Source organism: Rhagoletis pomonella, unplaced genomic scaffold (genome assembly GCF_013731165.1).
Source record: "Rhagoletis pomonella isolate Grant_MI unplaced genomic scaffold, Rhpom_1.0 Rhpom_scaffold_00004, whole genome shotgun sequence".
Taxonomy (NCBI): Eukaryota; Metazoa; Arthropoda; class Insecta; order Diptera; family Tephritidae; genus Rhagoletis; species Rhagoletis pomonella.
Window position 1 is genome coordinate 33,380,373 of NW_023458558.1, and position 26,767 is coordinate 33,407,139.

At 34.3% G+C, this 26,767-nt stretch overlaps 1 protein-coding gene across 3 annotated transcripts in view; it reads left to right on the top strand.

Moving 5' to 3' along the window:
• Nucleotides 1–2,301: 2,301 nt before the first annotated feature.
• LOC118737496 (protein serrate) overlaps nt 2,302–26,767 on the top strand; it is a 158,898-nt gene continuing 134,432 nt past the window's right edge. For 2 of the 3 annotated variants that reach the window (XM_036468043.1, XM_036468045.1), the window contains exons 1-2: nt 2,302–2,813; nt 16,023–16,942. In XM_036468043.1, the coding sequence (XP_036323936.1) occupies nt 16,844–16,942 (99 nt within the window). In that variant the 5' untranslated portion in view covers nt 2,302–2,813; nt 16,023–16,843. The remainder of the gene's footprint in view (nt 2,814–16,022; nt 16,943–26,767) is intronic. The other variant, XM_036468044.1, reaches the window with a different exon arrangement.

The window sequence follows — 26,767 nt, forward strand, 5'->3', positions numbered from 1 at the left end:
CTTTTTCCTTTAATTCAATTCCAAACTAAAAGCCCATAATCGAAAATAGCCAAACAATTTTGGTATGGATCAGATGCGAAGTTGCTAATACAGTGATGGAAAATAATTATTATTACAAGCTTTAATTAGGTTGCACCTGTGTGTAATCAAATCTTGCAATCAATTTTTATCCAACTTTCCGATATGCTAGAGACTTTGCGCCGAGCGGGCTCAGAGCCCGATAAATTAATCTGCTTGGTGGCCATACAGATGCAATCAACCGAAACTCTGACCTGCAAATTTTGAGGCTTATTATTATTTTTGATCGAAAAAATGAAAAACCACAAAATAATGATTAAGTTCGAATTTAAGTTATTTTACTTATAACTATTACCGCCCCAGTACTTATAGAAGCACAGATATCTACTACGAAACGTTTGTTGAATAAATTTAAATCCGATTTTTCAGCAAACGAACGTTTTGAGACACTAAGAGTCGTTGATAAAATAGCAACGGGCAAAAGACAAATAAATTTAGCTTAGAGTGAAAGGTTGCCAGGTCAACTTTTTACCAAAACAGGAAGCAAGGAAAATTTAAAATTCATCGTTTCAAAAACTCGAATTGCCTCTTTTACTATTTTTCCCAATTTCTATAGAGTAAAATTAACTACCCATTAATAGTTTTGTGGTCCTCTCTGCCTAAATTAAGAAGCTTCAATCTTTTGAACAATAGATAAATAGTTTGGATTTTCTCTTCACTAGGCATTCCATCCAGTGCCTGCTAAAAATTTTGTCTACTTATCCGCTTTTCGTGTGCTTTGGTTTCGATAGGCACTCAGCCTCCTCCTTGCCATCATGTCCCCCATGCCCCGGTACCCCTTCTATTAAATCTATATTCTTGGCTCAAAGCACATGTAGGACATTGAAACGGTCATTCACTAACTGAGAATTTATTTTTTGGGACTTAAGTACCAACAGGGCTGCATGACTGTCCGGCAAAATGCACGAATCTCCGCTTGAAAGGCGGTGAAGTATCGATCTTTTGAAGTTCGGCGCAAATATGCCAGCCCCAGTTTTACCATATATATACTTCTGTGCGCCATTGAGGGGCTGTTATCGATTCTGTCATGTCTCCTAATTCCGATCTGATTTTTCGTCTTCCTAGCATTGATAGAACCCATTTATTTATTATTGGGCTCACTTACACACTTTCTCAACAAAGCGTCATCATTTTCCTTGTATGGTGTGTTATCAAAAGCCCCTAAATGTCAATGAGGCACAAAGGGCTATATTTGTAGACTCCAGAGCTTTTTCAATTTCTAAAGAGAGCCTATGAATGACAATCTCAGTGGATTTACCTGGTAGAGCAAATTGAGCAAATAGCAAATTTATTCTTATTCAGAGGAAGGGAAATTCTCTTCTCTGATACACTATCTAGTATTTTCTCCATACCTGCTAGGAGAAAGTAGCTGAGGCTAATTGATCGGTAGGACATGGGTAGCTGTTCCGGTTTACATATTTTTGATAAAATAGCGACCCTAACCTCAATACATCTGCTGGGAATGTGACTGTGCAAGATCGAAACTCTGTAAAGTTTAGGAGGACTGGGCTCTGTAAGAAATTCCATGCTGCAGGAGACACTCGTAGACCCTATTAGAATACTACACATTATATGCTGTGCGGCAGATTGTTTGTCCATCTAAACTTCAAATGGTTTTTTGGGTTTATAGTTCTTACAACTTCCCCCAAACATGTAAATATTCACATACGTTCCCAATTCGCCGCCCGGTAAGATTTTTCCCATAGGCTACTTGCATGTATACATATGTATGTATGAATGTGCGCATGCGCATTCAACCATTGCTCCGCCCAATAACAAATCGTTTTCAGACTTAAGTGCGAAGAAGAGAATATTCACCGTGGAATTATTTCGAAGAGAAAAAGTAGGTATCAGTCCACGTACTATATATATTTTACATATTAATATTTAAATACATAAATATTATATACATACATGTCAATCAATGTATTCATGACTCATTGTACTAACATTTGAGATTTCATTAGCTATAAAAATTAGATGTAATATAAAACAAATTAAAACACAAACAAAATTGTGCCTAGAAATCACAAATTCTCTCTGGCGTGCTCTTAAACGATCGCTCTCTTAAATGGTGCAATCAAACATTGTGCGTTGTTGCTGTACGTTGCATTCGAACCCTCAACCACCGCCAATTGGTGCGCTTGTGTTTCAACTGGACAAGATGCTGGTGGCTATGTTTTATCACCGTGGGACGGGTATTATTTGCCTTCGAGCTGTAAACGGAGTCGGTTTGGTTTTTGACGCTGGACGGTTAATTGCGTGGCGGTGGTAGTTGTAGTGGTTGTGGCAGCAATTAGAGTGACGCACAGTGTACCGGACATACGCACACAAATACAAACAAGTGTACTCCCCCATACATACATACATACACATAAAAATATATGTACATAGTATACGCATGCATATATCGGTAACTATATACGAGTGGCATACGCCTGCGGCGACAAGTGCAAGTTCCTCATTTGTTGCAAGTGCAACAGATTAAAAGGAAATAAGAAAATAAATTGAATAATAAAAATTGTAAACAGTGACTAGTGTGAATTGAATTGGAACTTTGTGCGTTGAGGAAGAGAGTGCATAAAAAATAAATGAAAATATTGAAAGAACGCAAGTTACAAATTAGTGAGCTATTTGTTATAGCTGCGCATGGATTGCGGAACGGCTATGCTGGTGTTTGTTTGCTCAATGAAAATGTCACAACAACATTGAATGGATGCCGGTTATTGAATAAAGTATACGCAAATACACATGAATGTGCATACATACTACATGTATATGTATATACATACATATGTACATATATGATAAAAATTTTTTAATAAAAACCAACAATAACAGCAGCAAAAGCCGTGAGCCTGCGAAAGCGCGAAGTAAATTTATTTTTGAAATGTGTGATTGTGTAGCGTATGTAAATCTTTAATTATCCGTTCTATTGCTGCATCGAACATAGTTCGCTTTTTTGTGAAATCTACGAAAAAAAAAACAACTTAATCCCGAATTGCTACGAACTTATAATTGAAAACGTATTCTACGCTCATAGTTTTACGGATTAAGCTATAGAATATTTGTGGCTTTCGCAAAAATCGAAATTCAAGTGATTCAGATACAGCCCATTTAATTGATGCTCCTATAAGCTTGTGCGATTTAATAAAAATTATACCGTTAAACATTGTAGACAGTAAATATTTAATTTGATCAATTAAAACAATTTGGAATAGCAAAAGGAGAAAAGTAAAAAATTAGAGACTTTAATTAAAAAGCTATGCGATATCGAAAGCTTACGCGTGTGCACAATAATAAAATAGTATTAAAAAACAAACTTATGTGCCCCTTTGAATTGTCGAAGCGAAGTTTTCATCGATCAAGTTTTTCAAATGCCTTTAAAATTTTAGTATATGATGAAAAAAAACTGCCACATAACTTTAAAAATAGAGATAATTAGCTTTTGCAAGCTGATGCCAGATAAAACTTTGTGGCTTTGCGTGACATTCATAACTTTGCATTTTATATAAGTATTTAATTTTAAAAATATTGGCTATGTAACTAAATTTTATGTTTCTGCATAAAAAAAAAAATATTAAATCAGCTGATGGTCAACGCGCGCAAAAAGATCGGAATTGGTCATCTTTTAGTTTCGCGTTGCAGCTGAAATGATCAATGTGACATGCTTTGGGCATTTTCATACATTTCATATTATCTGTCAAAGCAAATCTGTAACGCAAAGTAAAGCAAGCTTAATCTTACTGCCAAGATACTGTTAAAATCATTATGTGACAAACTGCATAACGGTTGCCACTAATTTTCTGTTTTTTTTTGTTTCAGAAGGATTGTGTTCAAAAATAGTTATTTTTAAGCGAAAGACAAAACCGACTTAAATGCTTATACAAATTTAAGAGTACCGTTAATTTCTTCATGATTCAATGAACAGATCTAAACCAAATTAGTATGGGAGCATCTCTGAGATACCAACTTTCCTCTAAGAAGAGAATTATAGAAATCGGCCAACGTTGTACAAAGTTAGGCGGCAACATACAAAAAAAAAGTATTCCGACCAATGGATAACCTCCTTCTTTTTTCGAAGTCGGTTTAAGTTCAAAACAAAAGGCTTTATAAAAGTCACAAAAAAAAAAAATTGGAGAAACTACATATATAAAATAGGCTGAGTTGCTTAAACAGTTCACAATCATTTTCATTAAAAAGTCTACTAAAAACTTAATAAAGTAACCCCATTTTGCTCAAAATTAGTACGGCTGTGTATTCACTTATTCAAGCGGAAATTAATATTGTGTCTTTTACAAAACAAAAGTCAATGAATTATGTGGCAAAAAATTTTACTTTATATACTACAAGGAAATAATTCAACAATAACTCAGGAATATACAGTATTATACCTGAGCAAGTAGAGTGTGTTGCTGGGATAATTTTCAATGCTGATTTCAAGTCCGAAGACTATTTTTTGCGTTAAATGTGATGGCGGTTTTTGGCAGACATAGTCATTTTATTCAATAATAACATAAAATTTAATGAAGTGCGCTGTAGCTTTTACGTTTATATTCTTGTGTGTCTATATAAAGTAATAGACTCCAGATATAGGCGCACACCATGTCCGCGTCTCAGAAACCTTGGTAGTTGCTCTCAACTCTCTCCAGATCCACTCGCCGTGCTCGTCATTCGTATCACGCAAATATTTCGGCAAGAAATCTAGGATGGAATTATTGCAGAAAATGAATCTTAAGCGTCATACGACCGACCGCAAATTTTCTTGTAATTCCTCAAAAATTCCGCGACAAGTCGCCTGTAGTGGTTGCTTTTCTGGTTGCCAAGGAAATTGTGGACGATGCTCCTGAGAGATTCCCATACTGCCTTTTCTATGGGTCTAAAATATCGCGAAAAGTTCTTGTCGTCCATCATTTTTTTTTTTTTAACCGACTTCACAAAAAGGAGAACGTTATCAATTCATCCGAATACATATATTTTTTGATGTATGATACCGCATAACTGTGGACCACGTTAACCGATTTATATAATTCTTTTTATTAAATGAAAGGTGTTACATCACAGGTGGTACCACACTAAGTTGAAATCCGATCATTGTATCTTAAAGAAATTAACCGATAATCTTATATCTTTTTTATATGATAATCTATAATCTTTTTTATATGAGAATTGAAGTCGGTTATATTTTTTGCTTAAAAATTACTTGTCTTATGTCAGGTCCAATGAAAATTCTTTTTTTTTCTTGGGTAACAGAAGAGTTAAGCACTGTAAAGACAGTCGAACGCTACGTGCAAAATTCTAAAATTCTGGCGACCTAACGAAAATCTAACTAAGCAAGTATTTGAATTCAGCGCAAAAAAATACTTTACGAAATGCATTTTTCTTCTTGGGTAAAAAAGTTTACTGAAATTGTTAATTCTGCGTAATTACGAACCAGTGAAGTGAACAATGACTACTATGAGAAGTTTTATACAAACCGCTTTGCATAGAAAATGATTTCGTTTTTTTCTTTTGGAGCAGCTAAATACTGTAAATATGAATACACTAACATATATTTTTCTAGCTCGAATATCGTATCATGGATTGGCTTAAGCTAAAGTCATTGTTAATAAGTTTATCTCCAGAAGAAAACGTCCTTTGTAGTGGTTAACTCAAGATGAAGGAAATTAAATACCCAGTGCCATACTTAAAGCATAAACAGACGGCAGCGGGAATTAACTGCAGTTGATCCGGATTAAGTCCGAGTTAATCCGGATCTACGCTGCCGTCTGTTGAAGCTTTTACAGTGAAGAGTTAACTCACATTCGGTAGTTAACTGTTGACGTTCAGTACAAATTTTGAAAGTTAACTGCTGTTGAATTAGTGTCAACTCCTTACTTTTGCCCATAGTGGAAGAGCACTATACAAATTAAAATATGAACAAGTAATTTTTAAACAAAAAAATGAAACCGTCATCAATTCTCTTATAAAAATTTAAGATTTTCATTAGTTTCTTCACGATCCATTTATCGCATCTAAACAAAATTAGTACAGGACCACCCACAGGACACCACACAAATATTTGGGCAAATACAAATTAGTAGAAATAAGATTCTTATTCGATTCCTTGCATTTGTTTTTCCGCCGGGATTACAAAATTTAAAAAAAATTTTTTTTGTCAAAATATTTTTATGCAAATTTTTTTGTCATTTGAGTGGATTTTTTCAAAAAAAAAAAAACTTTAAGAAACCATTTTTATTCATAAAAAACTTCACTTTTAGAGGTATTTTCAAATCGGTTCAGCTCACGTAAATCTTACTATTTTTCTGAAATATTTTGGTGAATGTCTTAAAATATAATAGATTTTATAATACCAATGGAAAAACGGTACCGATTTTTTTTTTGTATGGGGAGTGATGCAGTCTAATGTACATACATATGTAGATATAGCTGCAATTAATTTCATTTAAAGAAATTACGTGTCATCCTTTTCCGCTGTAGCGTATGTAGTGCTTACGGCGAGGCGACATCTATTAGAGCCTAATTGTATGTTTTTGATACCTACCGACGAGAATGATATATAGACTAGGTTGTATAGAAACTTTGCCATAATACCTTTGCTATAAATGGTGTTTGGACACACAACATTGTTAGTTTATAAAAGCGTTGTAATAACAGGTTCTGTGCCAAATTTTTCCATTTGTCCTAAAGCCTGTTCTGTTACATAAAAAAACAAGTTAATAATGAAGAAAATCGATGGATAAATAACGAAATAATGAGTGGTGAAATGAAAATCAGAAAAATTTTTATTTTTTTTAAGTGAGCAGGAAATTAGGTTATTTATACGCCACGTACACCTGGGTAAGACGATTTTCCGGTCATATTTCATACAAAAAATCTTTGCGCATTTTCATTTCACAACTCATTACCTCTTTAATTATCTATAGATTTTCTTAATATTTGATTTTCTTGTAACCCAACAGGCTTTAGCACGAATGCAAAAATTTTACACAGAACCTGTTATTTTTTTAATTTTCCTCTTGTTAAAGTTTGTTTTTTCTTGATTTTTTCATAAAAAAAACATCTGCAATGATTAATTAATTTGTTCGAAACTATCAGATTTATTGAAAAGTGATCTACATACCCGTTATGAAGAATTTTGTTAGCTTTCATTTGCGTATTTCATATTAATATTGTTGAATTGGTTCGTAAGATATACGTGATTAAGTGGAACCACTTTTTTTTTAAGCTGAATAACAGTAAATTGAAAATATCTCGAAAACGTCACTTAAGAAAAAAATAATAATTTTGCAAATTGGTTACCAGCAACCATAGCCACAATACCATATTGAACAGTTTGAACAAAATTCTGCCATACAATTTTTTTCCTGGTACACTAGGCGAATTTTGCCCCATAGATAAAAAAAAAAAATCATATCTGAGCAATCAGAGGTATGCAAGATATACCTTATAAAGCACCAATTTAAGTGATTTTCACTGCTGTGTGTGATCGTTATGTAAACCGGTAGGTAACACAATTTAATGGGTTTAGTATAGGAGATAAAACTTATACAGTACCGATCTTGACGATTTTTTCAGTAGACTTTGTATGGTTAGTTTTACAGTAAAACTACGTACCTGAACAATCGGTTATACGCAGGCAATAGGTTATAGAGATTCGGTCTTTGTAATTTTTACTGTGAACTTTCTGTTGATAATCAGTGAAAATAGTGAGAAATTTCATTTCATGTTTATAGCTGCATAAATGGAGAAGTTAGCTGTATGGGAGCTATTTGCCATAGTGGTCCGATTTTTCCGGTTCCGACAAATGATTAATACATACATTATAAAAAATACACTGACTTATTCTGGTACATACAAAAATCAACGGTAATTACCAGCATCTCCAAAATTAAAATTCAATGGGCAATAAAGCGGCATACTCACTATTTGTTAGCTACCTAATATCTTCTTCGATAAATCTGGACATTAATGCCATCACAAACAATGTATTAAAAATTACTAAAAAAATTGCTTCAAACAAAAATTGACTGAACTAAAATTTAAGGACACCACTTTATGTTTGCTTACATCCGACTCAACTCGATTTGCTCTCCTTCACAATTGTTTTGCTAAATTTATCCTTGTGCAGCATGCCGAAGTGACCTTAAAAAATTCTCACATCATTCATTTGTGGACTTTCAAAAGAAATAATCAACCATGAATAATTAAAAACTCTTAAAAAATGCAATAAAACTCAGAAGAAATAAATTGAAATATCTACTGTAAAAACTCCCACACATGGGAGTCAGCAACAGGAATTAATACATAACATTATCATTAAAACATCTACATACTTGAAAATCCGATGGCATGAATGTGTTTGTTTGTGTTGACACCAGAGATCAATTCCCGCGGGCAATCCGCAACATTGCTGGGCAGCTCGCCGGCAAACTGCAGTGACATGCCTAGCAACAACATCATCCAGCCAGTGGGATACTTTATTTTCATATATTATATATATATGTACATATTTAGTACACATATATGTACATGTATGCATGTATGTACTGCTCGTTGCTGTTTGAGCACAATAGAAGCATGCGAAATTGAAGTGAATATGGCGCGCAGCGTAATTTCCGGTCACAGCAACCGAGCTGCTGACGGCACTGCTCGCATAAAGTCAATGATGCTTACGTAAAGTATAAAAGTGGCATAACTCGTAAAAAAAGGGAAGCATAAAAATAGTAGTAGAATAAAAAATTTATAATTTTCTCATGCACTTACAGAACATACACTAAGGCAGTAATGCAGTCAAATGGATTGCAAGGTTAATTAATTAAGGAGACAACCCGGTGGAGCAATTAACACTTCGTCTAATAAGTAAGGAGATGAGCGCTTGAGGCGTTGATGCATGAAATATGTACACACATACATACATATTTACATAGAATGCTTCATAGGCAAGCAATGAGCCATAAGCTAGAAGGAAGATCAAGAAGGCGGGCTAGTTAGTGTTGATTGACATGAGGAAAATCGATATGCTCTTAACTTAGGCATGGGCGCACTAGAATTATGCAAATTGATATGTGTTGCACTTAACTCTTATGTGCACACCCATTAAAGTCTCATACTAGCTTCATACAGCCATGGTGTGGCCAGACTTTGGGGAGAAATTATAACAAAATCTTTCCATGATATCCAATGCTGGATGATAGGGGTGTATGTGCATGTGTTTCCGCTTGAAAATATTTTGTGTTCGTACGGAATAGTAACTTATGTCGGGAAGCTGGATTTAGTAAAAAGCACCATTCCCTTTATTCTTTAAACGACAAGGAATTTTTTGATGGGACTTAATAAGAATATTGACTTGCTAGTATCGGAGCTACATGTTCCATATGAACATAGATATGCATTGGCATGTGACTAAATGATAGCAAAAATGACACTTGTGGCGTAATTCCAGAAATAATGAATTAAAACAAAATTTTTTTTTGCATTGCAATTCCATTTTGACGCAGGTTGACAAAAGAACGAATTCTATTGGCAACTGTCTTTCAAATTGAAAAGCAATAAAAAATAATAGATGAAAGAAAGATTAATTAAAAAAGACAAAAAACATAATGAAGATAAAGCCAAGATAAATAAAAATATGTTTAAAAATTAAATGAAATCAAAATAAAAATGCTTATTTCTTTTTAAAGGAAGTAAAATTAAATTCGAAATAAAAAGAAGTAATTTAAAACAAAATCTAAACAAAATCTTAAAATAAGAAGAAATAAATAAAAATAAATAAGTTATAAAGATTAAGGTCTTAAAAATAAAAGAAAAAAAAAATTTAGTTTTTTCTTTTTAGAACTATAAAATCTAAAAAGTAAAGAAAATTAAATTTACAAAAAACAAAACAAATTATATAAATTTAAAAAAACAAAAACTAAATAAAGTAGTTTTCTAAAAATGAAATGAAATTAAAAATAAAAATTAATAGATTTTTAACAACAAAATCTAAAAATGAAGAGAAAATTAAACTAAAAAAATTATTGAAGTCTAAAAAAAGTCTTTTGAGGAGATGTGGTGAAATAACAGCTAAACTTTTGTTGCTTTTTCCATTTTTCCTAAAAAGCAAAAATCGTGGCACAAAGCTCAATAGCACTATCGAAATAAATATTAATACGCCACAATAAAATTGACAAATAAAAAGTTTGTAGGTATTTTTTCTTTTAAAAAATTTAAAAAGGAAAAATAGATTAAAGAAAGAAACAAAAAAATATCCTCCGCCCCATTGCGAATATCGGAGCCACGCGAGCTTAATGACATAAAAGTGCTTTCTTTCAAAATAGATTTTCACCACAGGTGGTGAATGAGAGAGTTTTTTTTCCAAGGCTTTTATGCTCGGTCGTTGTGGTGTAGTGGTAAGCATGGCGCGCTTCCACTCCGCAGCACCTGGGTTCAAGACCTGGTCAAAGCAACATCGCAAAAAATATAGAAAAAAGATTTTTTCTTAACAGTGGTCGTCCCTTGGCAGGCTATGTCAAACCTTCGAATGTATTTCTGAATGTAGTCGGAGGAGAAGCTCGGCCAAACACTAACATGTGTGTAAGCGCCAATCTATTATTATTATTATTTTTGCCATCTGTCTTTCATTTGTATTACGCAAAAAAAATTGTTTTACTTTCTTAGCGAGAAATGTTTCTCTTTTGCCCACTTTGCATTGTCTCTTCCATAAAAAGAACCGCCTGACCATCAATTTCGTTATCGCTAACGTGACGAAGAATAAGTTTGACTGTTATGTATTAAGTCATTAGTGTGTAATGATTCGGATGGATCAACTTTAATACAGAAGGACTTTACTTCTTAGGCTCCACTTCACACAGAATCGAACTGTGCTGATCATCTTTTCTATTGCGACACCCTGATCAAGATTTATGATGCAAACAATGGATTGGAGTGCAAACCACGGATCTATGCTATAGACATTTACCCCTCTACGGCCATTTAACACACTTCTGGAGCAGATTCTCAATTAAAAACTCCATATTCCATCAGATATGCACAAAGCCCATTCGAAAACGTCTAAACGAAGTGTTTGTATATTTGAGTGATTGTGAAAGAAGCCTGTTGAAGATATTTATCATGAATCATCTCAAAGATATCAAAAGTTTAAATCGGTCCGGACAGAACCGCGAGTGCCCAGAAAGGTTAAGCGAGTTGCGGCAAGAACAAGCACCAAGCACTGCGCTGCGCACGCACCAGTCGACGATTATTGTGGCGATGCCAGTAGCGGATTTATTGCAGCCACAAACTTGAATTTCGCGTTGACTGTCGTTGTGGTTGCTTCTACTGTTGGATTTTGTCATTTGTGGTTGCAGCGGTTAGTCTTTTGGAAGTGACTTCGCTTGTGAATGTATGTATGTACATATATGCGTGTGGTTGCTTGTGTGCGTAGAAGCACTTTGCGATTTCTGTTCTCAGCCTGCAGAGGCAATCACTCATTCATTCATTTATTTTGAGATCCATAGCCCATGGGTATTGTGGCGCAACTCCAGCACTTGTTGTCGTTGTTCATGTCATTTGTTGTGTGTTGCTTCTTCGTTGTGACGTATTTGCTGTTTACTATTGTGGTTGCTGTTATTGCCTCAGTTTGTGTTGCTCTTGCTGTTGTACATTTAATGGACTTTAATTGAATTGCATTTGCATTATGCGGTTGTGTTGCATTGCAATAAACGGCGTTTGCCCTCTGTCTGGTGGTTGGTGGCTTGCGGTTGTCAAGTAGCAGTGGTTCTGTAGAGCTTGCAACGTAAAAATTGCAGTGGAGTGGCAGTGGTGTCGCACTAATGTGTGTGGTTTCTGTAGATTTTGCGACAGGTATGGGCTTGAAGCGTTAAAATTCTACAAAATAAGGATTTCGCAAAGATATCGGTAGAAACTTAAGAAAAGATATCTGAACGAAACTTATATTACATAGAAAGTTCATATGGCCATTAAAAGTCATAAAGCTTATGAAATTCTAGAGAAAGAAGATTTAGTTTCCCAAAAAATTTGGTTAGGATAAGCTATGGTGGTTCAGAGACAAACTTGGATATTAAAGAGGCTGTATTTTGTAATGCTACGTGAATTTTGAAAGATATAAGTACACTACTCTATTAATGGAAAGCCGCAAGCCAATCCCAAGTACGGAGGCGGATTATCTGAATCCTCGAGTTTCCTTAAATTTCAGTTAAGAAGTGCGAGACAAAACAATTTAATATCTGCAAAATTTAGTCATCCAAGTAGAAAGGGTTGAATTTATTCCATTTTATCATTGAAAAAAAAAAGAATGCGGCAAATTCTCCATTTAGTCATGTGGATTGCTATCGGGTGACCTGTTGGAAGCGCCCATCCAAAGTAAGAGTTGCAGCTCCTTTCGCCGTCTTAAATCTCCTTTTGACTGGGAAGACTTTGCGCCTACTCAAGCCATTGCTTTGCTCCAATGATCTCTCAGTTAACAGAAGCCAAAGAGTAAACTACAAGTAGCCAGTGTTGTTCCTTCCCTTTAATATCGGTCAAGTAGTCCCAGAACAATTTTTATAGTATCATAGGGCCTTAATTACAATTTGGTTGTCAGAGTATTTAGATACTTACCTACTTACTTACTAAATGCTTAAATGCTGGTTAATCTGTCTGTACAGGCCCTAAGTGGAAGCGGTAATATACCTATCTTAGAAAATGCATTATCTTCATGTTTGAATAAAGTACGAGTTTCAATTGCGAAATTGTATTTAAATGAAAGTTAAAAAAAAAAATATATGTACTAAATAAAGTAAAAATACCCAGTCATGCTCATATATCTAGCTGCGTATATAACGTATACGATCCATAGCACCATACGCACTCATCTAACACGTTTACTCGCATGCCTCAACTTAAAAGTCATAGGCGCGTATTCATAGTCCAGCAACTAAGTCGAAACTAACAAAGCTGCAACTTAAATTTAAGTACCAACTTAAAATTTACCTCTATTCATAGTGGCATTTCAGACTTCTTCTAAAGTAGTTTCGACTTAGTTTACGATATAGCAAAACGAGCGTGAAAATGTATCGATTTTTCTTTACGATATTTTGGAAAAATTACATTTTTATTAAATAATATCAAGTTTGATCATCCGTTTATGTAATTTTTATTTTCATTGCATGATTATGCAAAAGAATAAGGTATCATTTTCTTGTTAATTGTGTGAAATAGCCAGAACAACCGCAGTCATGTGAAGTCGATGATTATCGAAAGCATGCTGTGAAACATGCAAATAGTAAATATCTAAATTTTATGCACAAATTTACTTTAAAAGATCTAGCGTGAAACTGACTTATTATTTGAAAATGTATCTAAATTATTCCAATTATAAAATTGTGATGTAGCTTTATTCGAATTGTAATACGCATTTAATTACATCTTCCGATTAAAATGGATCGATCTTTGTAAATTTTAATTGGAGATTATTCAACATTATCAAAATCACCCTCTACCAACTTAATTTTTACATATTTCGTCTGTTTTCCCTTAATTTGATAAAATACTTCTTCCTAGTTACGACTTAGTTGCAGCTGCAGCCGAAACTAAATTTTAAATTGGTACTTAGCCAGAAAAGTCGAAACTAAGGCGACTATGAATAGCTTTAGTTATGACTTAGAATAGTTTCGACTTAGTTGAGTACTAAATATGACTATGAATATGCGCCATATTATTTAAAAGTAATTAAATGTTGGCGTGGAAGATTTTTACACAGGCTGCATTTCTTTATTCATTCTGAATGTTTGGAATCAACTTTTTTGTTTACTTGTTCTTTAGAACGTTCCTGATGATATCGAGCCCTAACCGCCAAAATAACGTAAGCGACATTTTTTTCAAAATTTTATTTTTGATGCAGAAATATTCCTATAGCATCTAGATGCATTTCTGCATCAAAAATAAAATTTCTAAAGAAATGTCGCTTACGTTATTTTGGCGGTTAGGGCTCGATATGTTAACGTATATTTCAAACGCATTCTGTTTATTCCGGCTGTGAAATTTGATTATCCGGAATGTATAAAGAAAGAAAGCCACAGTATTCATTATGAACAAACTTGCCAAGTTTTTTAATTTTAATTTTGAAGCATAATCTTTTGTTTTCATTTTGTGGCACACTAGTCTTATTTTACCATTTTAAAGTATCTAAAAAAAAAAATTGTAAATCGTAATCGAAAATTACAAAATAGTTACGACAGATATAATGCACGCTGCCATTTTGTTTAATTTCATTGTAAATTCCTAAAACTTCACAGATATGCAAACCTCCATTGCCTCTAATATGAACATTCTATTTGAAAACATCGCAAAGTTATTAAAAAAACAATATTGAAGTTTTTCGAGTGATAAAGAAAAAATTAGTAATTTCGGTAATTTTCGCCTAAATAAAGGTTTTAAGGCAAAAATTGTTCAAATACTTGAATAACTTTTTATTGTATATATATGTTTCAGGAGTTCCATTGATTGTAATAAATGCAAGAATAATGCTTTAACGTTTTTTTCTGCCCAGAGAAGGGAGTGACACTAAAAATAACAATTCCTGAGATTTGATGTACGGCAACTTCATAGAACTTTGCAGCTTTTCCGTAGCTGCATACTGGTATTCAGTAAGAAGTCTCTGGTCACTAATAGAAACATTTTGTGGTACGCATCGATTTTAAGACTATTTGGTATTCCGTAAGCTATCTCACGTCTCTAGCCTTAGAAACAGTAACTATTTCGTCAGCGGGCCCTGAGGAGGTAACAAAAAGAATGATATGGTGGAAAAGATAATTGCTTTCTATTTTCTAAAATATGCGAGAAGAGAGCAAGGGAATATTTGTTCAGCAACAATTTCATTGGAAAAAGATACTTTTCTTTTTTAAACAATGAAATATAAAAACTAAAAGAAAATTTAATTTAAAGGTGTTTTGCCTGTCCGAGGATTCGAACCTCGGATCTCTCGATTGCGACGCTAGTGCTTTTCTTTTTTTAAGCAATCCTTACTAATATTATAAATGCGAAAGTGAGTTTGTTTGTTTGTTACGCTTTCACGCTTTAACTACTCAACCGGTCATCATGAAATTTTGCACACTAGTGTCATTTAGCCCAGCTAAAAATATAGGATGGACAACATAGTTACATTCCACTTTTTAAAAAGCCCTACCTGTTTTTCATACTCTTTTTAAAATGTTTTTTACTGCTCCTGTAAGATAAAAACTTTTGGTTAGGGCCTTTGTGAATTAACGTAACGATATATATATTAGATAAGTCCATACTTATAGCGGAGGGCTGCCACCTGTTTAAAAAATAAAATCAACTTCAATTAAGGGCATTTGGCAATTGAAATAGTACATATAAAATCTACCACAATATGGGTGTCAGACAAAAGAAGTTTAAGAAAGTTGCCACCTGTGCAAAAAGTTGGAGGTTATATTGAAGTTGTCAGAAGTTACCATTTTTTATTAGAAAGCGATCCCGTGCTTTTCAGTGTTACTCTCTCGCTCTAAGCGAATATTTATTTTTTGACAGTTTTACTTTTTTTGGTGAACTTTTTGTGACTTTCTCTTACAGAATACCTAAATTGTTTCAAATAACAAAAATAGTCACTAATTTATAGTCTCAAAATTAGTAACTAGAGATGAGACCGACTTATTGAGTGAGTTTTGAAGTAGTAGTCGTCAATGCGAACGTTACTCGGGCAGTGCTATTTTATTAACATGTATGCATGTATATTTTGCAAATTGCTTCAATTATATAACTTTTATTCGAATACAAATACATATGTATGTGCCTAAAAATATATGTACATACGTATAAATTCATAAGTGCACAATCGCGCACAAGTACTCTCCATTGAGCAATCATTCATTTTTTCGGCTGCTTTAAATATCAAACGCATAGAAGAATAAAACAGAGATTTGTTTCTTTTTAATTCGATTTAGTAACGAAAAGATGAATGTACTACATACTATTTACATACATTCATACAAAAAAGATATATACCAAATAGTAGTACAAATGAACGAGTGCATGTGCGACGAGCAGCTAAACGAATGGATTTGTAATCAGCTGTGGCAGCGAGAACATAATAAATACAATCAGTAACATGATAAAACCCACAGCAACAATAACAACAACGACGAGTAAACACAAAGTGGCAGCTGTGACAACGACGACTACAACGAATAAATGTTTAAATAAAATAAAAAGCAGCAACGCTAAATGCGAATGCAATTCATGCTAAATAGGCGAAGGCATTGTAACTCATAGAACAACAATAATAATAATAAGTATTCAAGAAATAATATGATATAGGAAAAAGACACACACACATACATACACATGTACATAAGTTAAACATAATTAAATAAAAAATTGCGCATGCATAAAGCGCACATGCACAATAACAGCAAAAACAACGACAACATAAATTTCATTAGTGATAATTGTTCATATATGTATGTATGTATTTGCACCTAAGTTATAGAGCAATAAATTTTCGTGATAACAGTGATCGCATGAAAAAAAAACAAACAAAAAATGTTCAAAGACGAAAGAGTGAATTTGGAAATACATATATTGAAACTATGAGTGAAAGTGAAACGAAAATAGCGAATGAAAAATTTGCCTAATCTTTTGCATATTGAATAGTTGTACAACGATACATTTAATCAGCAAAGAGACGATCTTATAGCACACTACATACATAGTATTTTCTACCCGTTGGAGCGTGCTGAGCGTGAATTCCAGAACTTCAACAAGAATGTACAGAATGTTTACTAAGCACTTCCGCCGGAAAATGAGGCACAGCGACACAGTGACCGCACTCATCATATACATTTTATTAGCGCTTATACAAAAGGTTAGTATAGAAAATTAAATACACATACTTTGTAGCTTTAATATATGTACACACATTATAGTAGATACGAATAACTATTTTAAGCATAATAGGATAACCAATACACCAGATACGCGTTCAGCACACGCTAAACTATAGAGGGCACGTACAGAAGTAAAGCAGGAGCTGCTGGCAGCCAGCAACGAATTCAAAACCTTCCAAAACTCCAGAGTTTCCATCTTTCGAGCTAGTTAATCACCCGGTTTCCCTGAACCTAACAGAAGTTCGTACTTCGACAATTCTGCCTGTAATATCCAAGAGTGCAATGTTCAATATGACATTAACCGCCAGTATAGGTGTGGTCCTTAATGCTCCACTAAAGCCGATTAGGGCAATACGTTGTATACGCTCCGATTGCTTTACAAGTGTACCCTTCTCTAGTGAGTTCAACCAGACAAAATCTCCATAAAACAAGGTAGGCTAAACTGTGGTATCATAGAACAAATTAATTACGTTGGGCGAGAGACCCGACCTCTTACCTGTAGCTCCCCTACAGCAGTACAAGGCAACCGACGCCTGTTTTGCAATTTCCTCAATGTTAGGCTTCCACTACAGCTTCCTATCCAGGATCAAGCCTGGATACTTGACCCTGCCTGAGAGCTGCAAAACAGATACCTCCGATTTAACCAAGAGTGACACATTATCTACATAGGCGATCAGCCGACAGCCCATTTTTCCAATTCACATTTAAGGTCGTTTACTAAAGCAATAAAGAGCAAGGGAGAGAGAACACCACCTTGGTCGCTATTGACTCTACGCTTAGCGCAGGCACTCCGGCACTCCGCCACGTCAGTTCTGTCACGCAATAAGCTGCAGATAAGCCTTGTTAGGTTGATTTCAACCCGCAGCTTATGAATAGATTTGACTGAAAGCGCCCTCGATATCAAGGAAGGCCTCTACTGTATAATTTTCTGAGTGCAGACACTTCCACTTTCTAATGTGTGCAAGCCGGTATCCACCGACCTTCTCTTGCAATAAGCATGTTTTACTGTCGAAAGACAGTCGAGCAATCTCGACCACAACTAAGGTAGACTGATAGGCCTTAAATCCCTAGGGGAACATGAGAACCCTCTCCGGCTTTCTGGATGAATGGAACCCCGACCACCCTCTGAGCTTTGGGGAGCCATCCAATTGCACGATACACGATTGGAGAGAGAGGTGGAATCCTCGCCATTGCCTCAATAGAAATTTCTCCTGGGGAAGAAATTTTTCAAGGAGAAGCTTTAACGGCTCCTCGCTGCTCATTCTCCTATTTTGTGCTTCGTCGCCCTGGTACCCCAAGGGAACCTGATTCCTTGCAATTTACAATTTGGTTGTTGCAAAATGCTGCTCCTTTTAACTTTGCATTTAACTAATATAATTTGGAAACACTTTTAAAAAATATCCACTATAAAAATAGTTTGTATAACCTTTTTGTTCTTTCGCAAAAAAAAACGGCATTCAAACTTTTTCAATATTACCGCAAACTAAAATGTGGCCCAATGACCCCTCGGTCGTGAAGGGTTAAGGAATTCCTTTATTGCAAAAATGTATATTTAATCGCTATTAATATTTCTGAACTTCTGCGCTTTTCTCGATTAGCCACAAAAAAAATCTAAAAAAATTCAACAAAAAAAAAATTCTTTTTAAATTTACTTTTTATTTCTTTTTTATTTTATTCCTTAAAAGGAAACATATATTTTTAATTTTATTTTATTTGCGTTGTTTTATTTAATCTTCTTTTAACTTTTAGTTTTTATTTTTTCAAAACATGTACATATACACATTTTTTAATTTCATTGATTTTTAGAAATCTTATTGCTAAAAGAAAAACGAAATAACTCTAAGAATTGCTCATAAGCAGATCTTTCAATTAGTCTTTCAAACGAGAGTACAGAGTTTTCAAGACAGTTGCCAGAGCTGACTTTTGTCTTTCGAAAGACTGTAGTGAGTTGAAAGACAGTTGCTAAAACTGTCCTGTTTAATTCATTCGAAAGATAATTATAAGATAGTAGGCAAGATACTCTGAAAGACTTTGTTATGCCTGCACAAAGTTTTTTCAAAAAAAAAAGCGTACCTTTTTTGACAGAATATTTTGTTAAAAAATTAAAAATATAATTTGGAATTTACAAATGCAGGAAATGCAGGCTGCGTTTCTTTATACATTCCGGATAATCCCATTTCACATTAAACAGAATGCGTTTGAAATATACGTTAACATATCATCAGGAACGTTCTAAAGAATAAGTAAACAAAAAAGTTTATTCCAAACGTTCAGAATGAATAAAGAAATTCAGCCGCAATGTTACGTACATATAATTTTCTTAATGAAGTTAACAAGAAAATATGTATATCTTTCCCTTGCGGAGTCTTGTTTGGCGAGTCCTTAAGGCAACTCCTGGGTCTAGATTTACTGATTTAAATTTTCGCCCCAAAATTTCATTTAGTACACATATGGTTTTTGAGAGTTTGAAATTACGACAATATCTAAAACGTAGACAGTGACAGTTTTTAAAATCAGCTGCGACTGCTAATATTGGCAGTCACTGCCGCAGCAAATACAATACGGCGTTGTCAGTCACTACTTTTTTCTAAACATTCCTTTTTGTTTGTTTACATTTTTGTTGTTGCCTTTTAGGCTTCAGTGACATAAACAGAAGTTGGCTGCATTTTATTTATGTCAAATTCAACATGCGAATCGTGCTGCGATGAAGGCAGTGGCAGTGAATTTAGAATTTGGGGTAAACTGAGCAGTACTGCCAGCTAGAGCTGGAAAACCATCGATGGCCCTATCGATGGTTTTTGACTATCGAAAACATCGATGGTTTTGTAAGCACTATCGATAGTTTTTACTCATACATACATAACGGCCCGTCTCCGCAGGCAAGAGTTTTTGCCTACCAACTGTCATTTTTTATTGCCTGACATAAATTTTTTCAGATGCAATATTTGTGTGTGGGCATTTTTTATTTTGATAAAAGCATTTGTAAGATGGCTACTTTTGCCGGATTTAATCACATAAAAATTTAAAAAATTTGCTATTTCACACCCAAGTACATAATAACCAATACTTTTATAGAAAACCGCTAAATTTTTGCTTTTATATTAAAATATCAATAATGTTGCCGCCACGAAGTTATCGCGCATATGAAAATGTAGCTGTCAAAGTGCCAAATTGCTGGAAATATTTATCAAGATAAAAGCTCTGATAATTATTGCTTGCCAAGAGCAATATGCGGTCTCCATTGGCAACATTTTCCCTGATAACACTATCAAAATAAAAACTTTTGCCTGCGGAGACAGCAAGTAAAGATGCTGCTGGAATCCAAAAATCGTTGATAAATTCTTGTTCATTAATAAAAATATGGACATATTTTAACAATTCTGATCTCTTTTTCAATAAAAGTTGTTATGTTTAATTTTTGGACTTTTTTAATTAAAACTATCGATAGTGCCGACATTTTCGATAGTATCGATACTATCGATGGGTGTGACTATCGACTATCGAAACTATTGATGGTCACGACTATCGATAGTTTTCTAGCTCTACTGCCAGCTGCCACTGCAGTACTGTGAGTCACTTCATTGGACACCACACTTTCTAAAACAACAGCTGATTTCGGAAAACTGCCACTGCCACTGCCACCGCATTATTGTGTTTTGGGCTTTAGGACAAACCTTAGGGCTTAGGGCATATCCGCTTTATGAAATGAAAGTTTTTATGGCTGAGCAACATTATATAAAAGCATTGAAAGCTTACCACTAAATTGGGATGCGGAGTTGTCGACACAGTGGTCCACTTTGATTTTATCAATTTTATGTATGCATGTGAATACACGAATTAGTATGTATGCTTTATCGTAATTGTTTTGAATAGTTTGTTTTTATATTCAAACAATATTAAATATGTATGTGTCAATATACGAGTAGATACATATTTCCTCAATAGTGGTACTAAAGCTCTCAATTGCTAATCTCTATTAAATAAATAATATACTGTTATAGCTTAGACAGGCGACAACGTTAATCCGGATTAACGAAGCAGTTGATACTATACCCTGATAGATGAGAGTATTGCGGATTAAGCGAGCTGCGAAATTGTTAGTTCGAATCCTATCGCCAGCAAGTTTTTTGTTTTTTTTCCTTGGATTTATGTTTTTATTTTGTTTTAATATACCGACGACAGAGTGAAGGATTGACCTACATGCATATCTCGCAGCCGATTCAAAAACGCCCTATCTCAGAAAATGGCGCAGGAACGCCCTACTTCAGAATTTGGTTGAAGAACACCTTATCTCAGAATTTGTTTCAAACACGCCCTATATCAACTGAAACTATATTGAAAATATGTTGATATAAGGCGTTCTTGAAGCGGAGTTGAAGGCGTTTTTGAGTTTTTGTTTGTGTGGACTTTTTTTAATAAAACATTTAACTCGGAAAAATTTAATTAGTTTGAAATAAAATTAAACAAAGCTGAATAAGGTAAATTAAATGATATAAAATAAATGATATTAAAAAAAAAGTCTAAAATTATAATTAAAAAATAAAATTTTCGGAAATTAGTCGGAATGGGAGTCGAACCTGGACGAATTATAAAATGTAGTTCTCATCACTCGGCTGTCGAGGATGCCAAACCCATTTGCTTTGTTTGCTTCGTTTATTTTTCATTCACAATAGATAACAAGTTGCAGTTTTTATCAGTGTAGTCATCGAAAATATCCCGAATCCTCATTAATTTTGAGAATCAACTCCTAGATTTAATGCGGATCTACTGCAGCTAATTGCCGGTACAATTCCAAATTGACGAGTTGATCCATGATTTTACCCTCATGATGCCCTCAGATTTGGAGAAGTGTGTATTCTTAATATAAAAAATTTATTTAGTATGCACTGAATACACTCAACGATGATTAACTACTTTTGGTTATATACATACATACAAGCATTTGCGATTTCGCGAAAAGTATTACTAACATTGAACGTTTTTGCTTTTTGCTTTAAATTTTTATTTACTGTCATCTAATGAAATAAGCAAAATTATTCGTTGTACTGCAGTTTTATAAAGAAATAAAACTTAGGCTTTATGAGAGTAAGAAAATGTGGCTGGACTTAGAGAAAAAACTTTTCAAAGTTGCCTCATTAAAGTTTGTTACATTTTATTTGAAATTAGTGTCTTACGTGTGCTTATCTGCTATCTAATAAATGTATATTCCATGAATTTTATGCTGTTCTTGCAATCAATTAAGCCTCATTCTACTGCGCATTGGTGCTATAGTAAATTGCTGGTACTTCAAAATTAAAGACATGTAATAAATCTACTTTTTTAAACAAGCCAAAGCAAGGCAGAACCTTAGCTTTAAACTAAACATAAATACGTATGCATACATATTAACTATTTACCTACTCGTATGCATACTTATACATACATACATACATACATACGTACATACATATGCATGCTTTGTATCGACCACCACGCGCACCTGGAAATTAATTGTTTTCCTGGCGCTGATGTGCCACTAAAAATTTTATCTCACTAAAACCAGGCAATAAAATTGATGACGCACATTTGTTATGGATTTAGATATGTGGAAAACAAAATCGGAGTTATGCAATAAGGTGCATGTAGGTATATATTTGCTGAGCATAGCAACCGTCACACATTTGTAGAATCAAAGCAAACAAAACAGTGTTAAATCGAAACGTGTTGCACTGCGTCTGGAGAGTTCACCGACACTGCCACTGCCTCAAATTTTCGGTGACTCGTTGCATTCTAGACAGACTTGCTCATAAGTAGCCACAGAATGTCAGTAGTAATTGAGCTTTCCACATTATTTATAGGCACGTAGTTATGTAGCCAAGTCTGCGTTTATTAAGTTACAAATAGGTTAAAAGGAAAGAGTTGCTCGGCTCAGATTGGGATAATTTTTAACTATTTATTTATTTACTTGATTCGGCGTGTTATTTTTGGCTGCCTTACAAAGCTAATGAGCACGTGAATGTCTTATTAATGCGTAAATGTTTATCAGAATATGGTGGCTGTACCCATCACATATTTGCCTGCATCCCCGCCTGGCGGCGCTTTCGTTAATGTGCGCCAGTAGCGGCGGTCCTTAATTAAATTAAATTGATGTACATTTTGTTGTTTACTTATTTAGTTTAGGGGTGCATGAAAGTCCACACACTTCATGTGTGTATTGCCTTTTTTAATATTTAATTTTGTTAATATTATACAGATTTGTATAAGGATTACAGAAAAACAAACTAGATCGATTAGTTAAACATTTTGATTCGAGTTAATTGTAATGATTGCGAAATTAGTGTCGAATTTCATTTTTTTTCCAATATTTCACCAATATTTTAGAGGCCGTTTTTAGGGAAAAAAGTTATCGAGAAAAAAACGTTTTAAAAATTTGGATTGGCGTGATGGGGATCTGACATACTGCACTAGTGCCTGTAAAATTCGATAGCATATATTTACTTATGTATATCTCACTTGTTTCTTAAGTCAACCTAAGCGCTTATTGCTTTTGACCATAGAAATATTGTAAATGTCGGCACTAACTTAAATATTTAATTTGGCGAACGGTAGAATTTTGACAAAAAAAAGTGATCTGTGCATTTAACCAAACCCACCTACCGACATGTATTTTGACCCGCTTAATACGAATCTGAGGTCCGTTTGACTCGTACACCATCAAAATTTCGAATTTTTTCCATATTTTTCACAATTTGCGCAATTTACTTGAAGTTTAGGATGTGTACGAATCAAACGGACCGCAGATTTGGATTCAGTGGGTTAAAATATATGTTGGTAGGTTGGTTTTGGTTAAAAAGCACACACCACTTTTTTGACGGTGTAATCGATTGATACAAATAATGTCACGATGCAGTTAAATTTTTGTGATCAAATGAGTAATTACTGCTATCCCTAGTTGTATAGTGTTGTACTTTGAAAAGTCGATAACTTATTTGTCAATTTGTTAAGTGTCTTCAATGTTGTCTAGAGGTGAAATTTTTACGGGTTAAATCAAGAATCTGTGAAATGGTGATTTCCGATTTGATCTTTTCCTGTTTTTACATATATTTTAATAGGTTAAAATAATTAGAAAACATCTTTTCGATATTTTTCAATTAATTAAAATAAAACCGATGCACGGAAACTGTCGAACTCTCACTATTGATTAAATCCATACTGTACCTTTAGTATAGCTGTTGACATTACAAATCAAACTGGATATCTAACGTCCGGGCACCGATCTATTCTCTGAAATAATACCATGCAACTTTTTATCCACATTTATTCCCTCAAGGGATGGCTAGGTGCCGCCAGGTGGCTGGAGGGAGGCAGCAGTAAACTTTTGATCGATTGGTCGAGATTTAATGGAAGGGTTGGTAGGTGGTCTTCTGCAAGGATTGACTCTTCTGAGCCAATTTTAGTCTTTCAAACCATTAAAGGAGAAAATTGATATTCGATATTTTTCAATTACTTAATTAAATAACAAATAACAAAAGATGCGATCGGAACTAAATGTCGTTTGCGTAGTTTTGTTCCCAAGAACGCTTAAAAACTCAGACCGAAATGAGAACAAAACTTTCGAGAGTATTTTCTCAAGAACGAAAGGGAGAACAAAACTCTCCTGAACATTCTTAACAAGAATTATATATATAAGAACAAAATCCTGGGAAACATTCCCAAAGAGAACAAAATGTGAACAATACTTTCGAAAACATTTGTAAGAAAACAAAATAGGAATAAAAGTCTCCGAAACTTTCTTTTGAAGAACAAACGAAAGAACTTATGCAAATCAAGTTGAAATTAATTTTTGGAACATGTGGCGAATAGTTCGGAAATAAATATCATCAAACTCACTTCGATTGATACTCATCTCTTAATAATTCACTTAACTTATTAAATAATTTGAATTCAACTTTAATCAACGCTAGTGTTTGTAAATTGCAATTGTTCTATAAAAAAAGGGTAAAAAATAGTTTGGGACTAAAATTTTATGGGCTATAAAACTTCGTCGGCCGCTGTGGTGTAGTGGTAAGTAGTGCACGCTTCCACTCCGCAACTCCTGGGTTCAAGCCCTAGTCAAAGCAATATCGCAAAAAAGGTTTTTTCTTAACAGCGGTCGTCCCTCAGCAGGCAATGGCAAACCTCCAAATATATTTCTGCCATGAAAAACAGCTTCTCATAAAAATACAATCGCCGTTCGGATTCCCTCGGAGGTCCCTCCGCTTTGTGTAACAACATCAAGGCGCACGCCACAAATCGGAGGAGAAGCTCGGCCAAACACTAGCATATGTGTAAGCGCCAATCTATTATTATTATTATAAAACTGCATACAAAAGATTTTTATAAAGATTCAGATTTAAAAGCTCGAAAATTTTTTGAAAATTGTATGAATTTCCCTAAATTTTGTATAAAGTTTGAAACCCTGATTGACATAGTTTTGGCTAAAGCTTGGACAATACTTTTCTAAAAAAAAAAAATACCTGGAAAACTTTGTGAATATTAAAAAAAAAATAACACTGACACACTTTTGTGTGAGTCACTGTACTTGTTATGCTACTATAAAATGTCCAAAATTGATTCGGTGCTCTTGTTTGGTTTATTCTTCAGTTATACGTTTATCGTTTTAAATAACCAGCGTTTGCGATCATTTTTGATCCTAAAATTTTTTTCGTATAATTTCTCATTCATAGTGTTCTCCTTAACTCCGTCCTTACTTTGATTTTTAATTTCGTCCCTGTTGATCTTAACGCGCAATCTGTGAGACTTTGATGGGAAATTAACTAAACTGCCGACCATTTGGGCGACCAAACGAACTATAGCGTTAAAGGGAACAGCATGTAGTTAAAACAAAATATAAAAGCAATAAACGAAAATATAAAGTAAGTAGCCGTAAAACAAAACGGCTCAACTCGGAGCATCGATACTCATTAGACTTCCCTTCAAGGCGGTATATGAAGAAATTCTTGTTGGCTAGCAGTCAACGAAAGTGCTGAAAGGGGTGAAGATAATACCACACGCAGCTGGAAGATGGTTAAACTGCATTGTTGATGCTGTGATCACTTTTCTTTTCTTTTTTTGATTTGTATATTTTGTTGTTTTATTTTGTTTTACCCGCCATCACAACCACCATCCGCTTTACTGCTTCCATCAACAGCAACTTCTCCCTCACCGCCGCCACTTATCTCGGTTTAATTAAACGGAATCTCATAATAAATTATCTTCATTAGTCGAAAATCTTTACCATTAAAGAATTCGTTTACGTTTGCGGCGCAAGTCTGCTTTTTCGTACGTCCACATCGCCCCAGCAACACACTGTTTTGCGTAGTTTGTTGCATGTTGCTGTGATGTGCTGTAGATTCTGTTTGTGTGTTTTTCTTATGGTTGGATTTTTGTGTTATTATTTCTTGATTTGTATCGTATTTGAAGTTTTTTATATTGACCGTCTGGATGATCGCTTCAAAGAAAAACAAATAAAAACTACAATAATCACGCAATGGATTCGAGGTTAGAGTCGATCATTTGAGGTGACAAAGAGATCAACAAATATCAGGGAAGGGAACATATAGATCTCTCTCCAAGTTTGAAAATGGAATGGAAGAACGATAAGGATGATTGTAAGTATGATATCTACATGTATAAATACAACGGCAAACAATTATAATGCAAACGAAGCCGATCGAGATTACGATAGCGTTGCACTCAATATAATGCTAATGACAAAGAAAATAATAAAATTAGCAATAATGCTGTTCGGTAGTCTGCTGGGGAATTGATGAAACCATATTTTT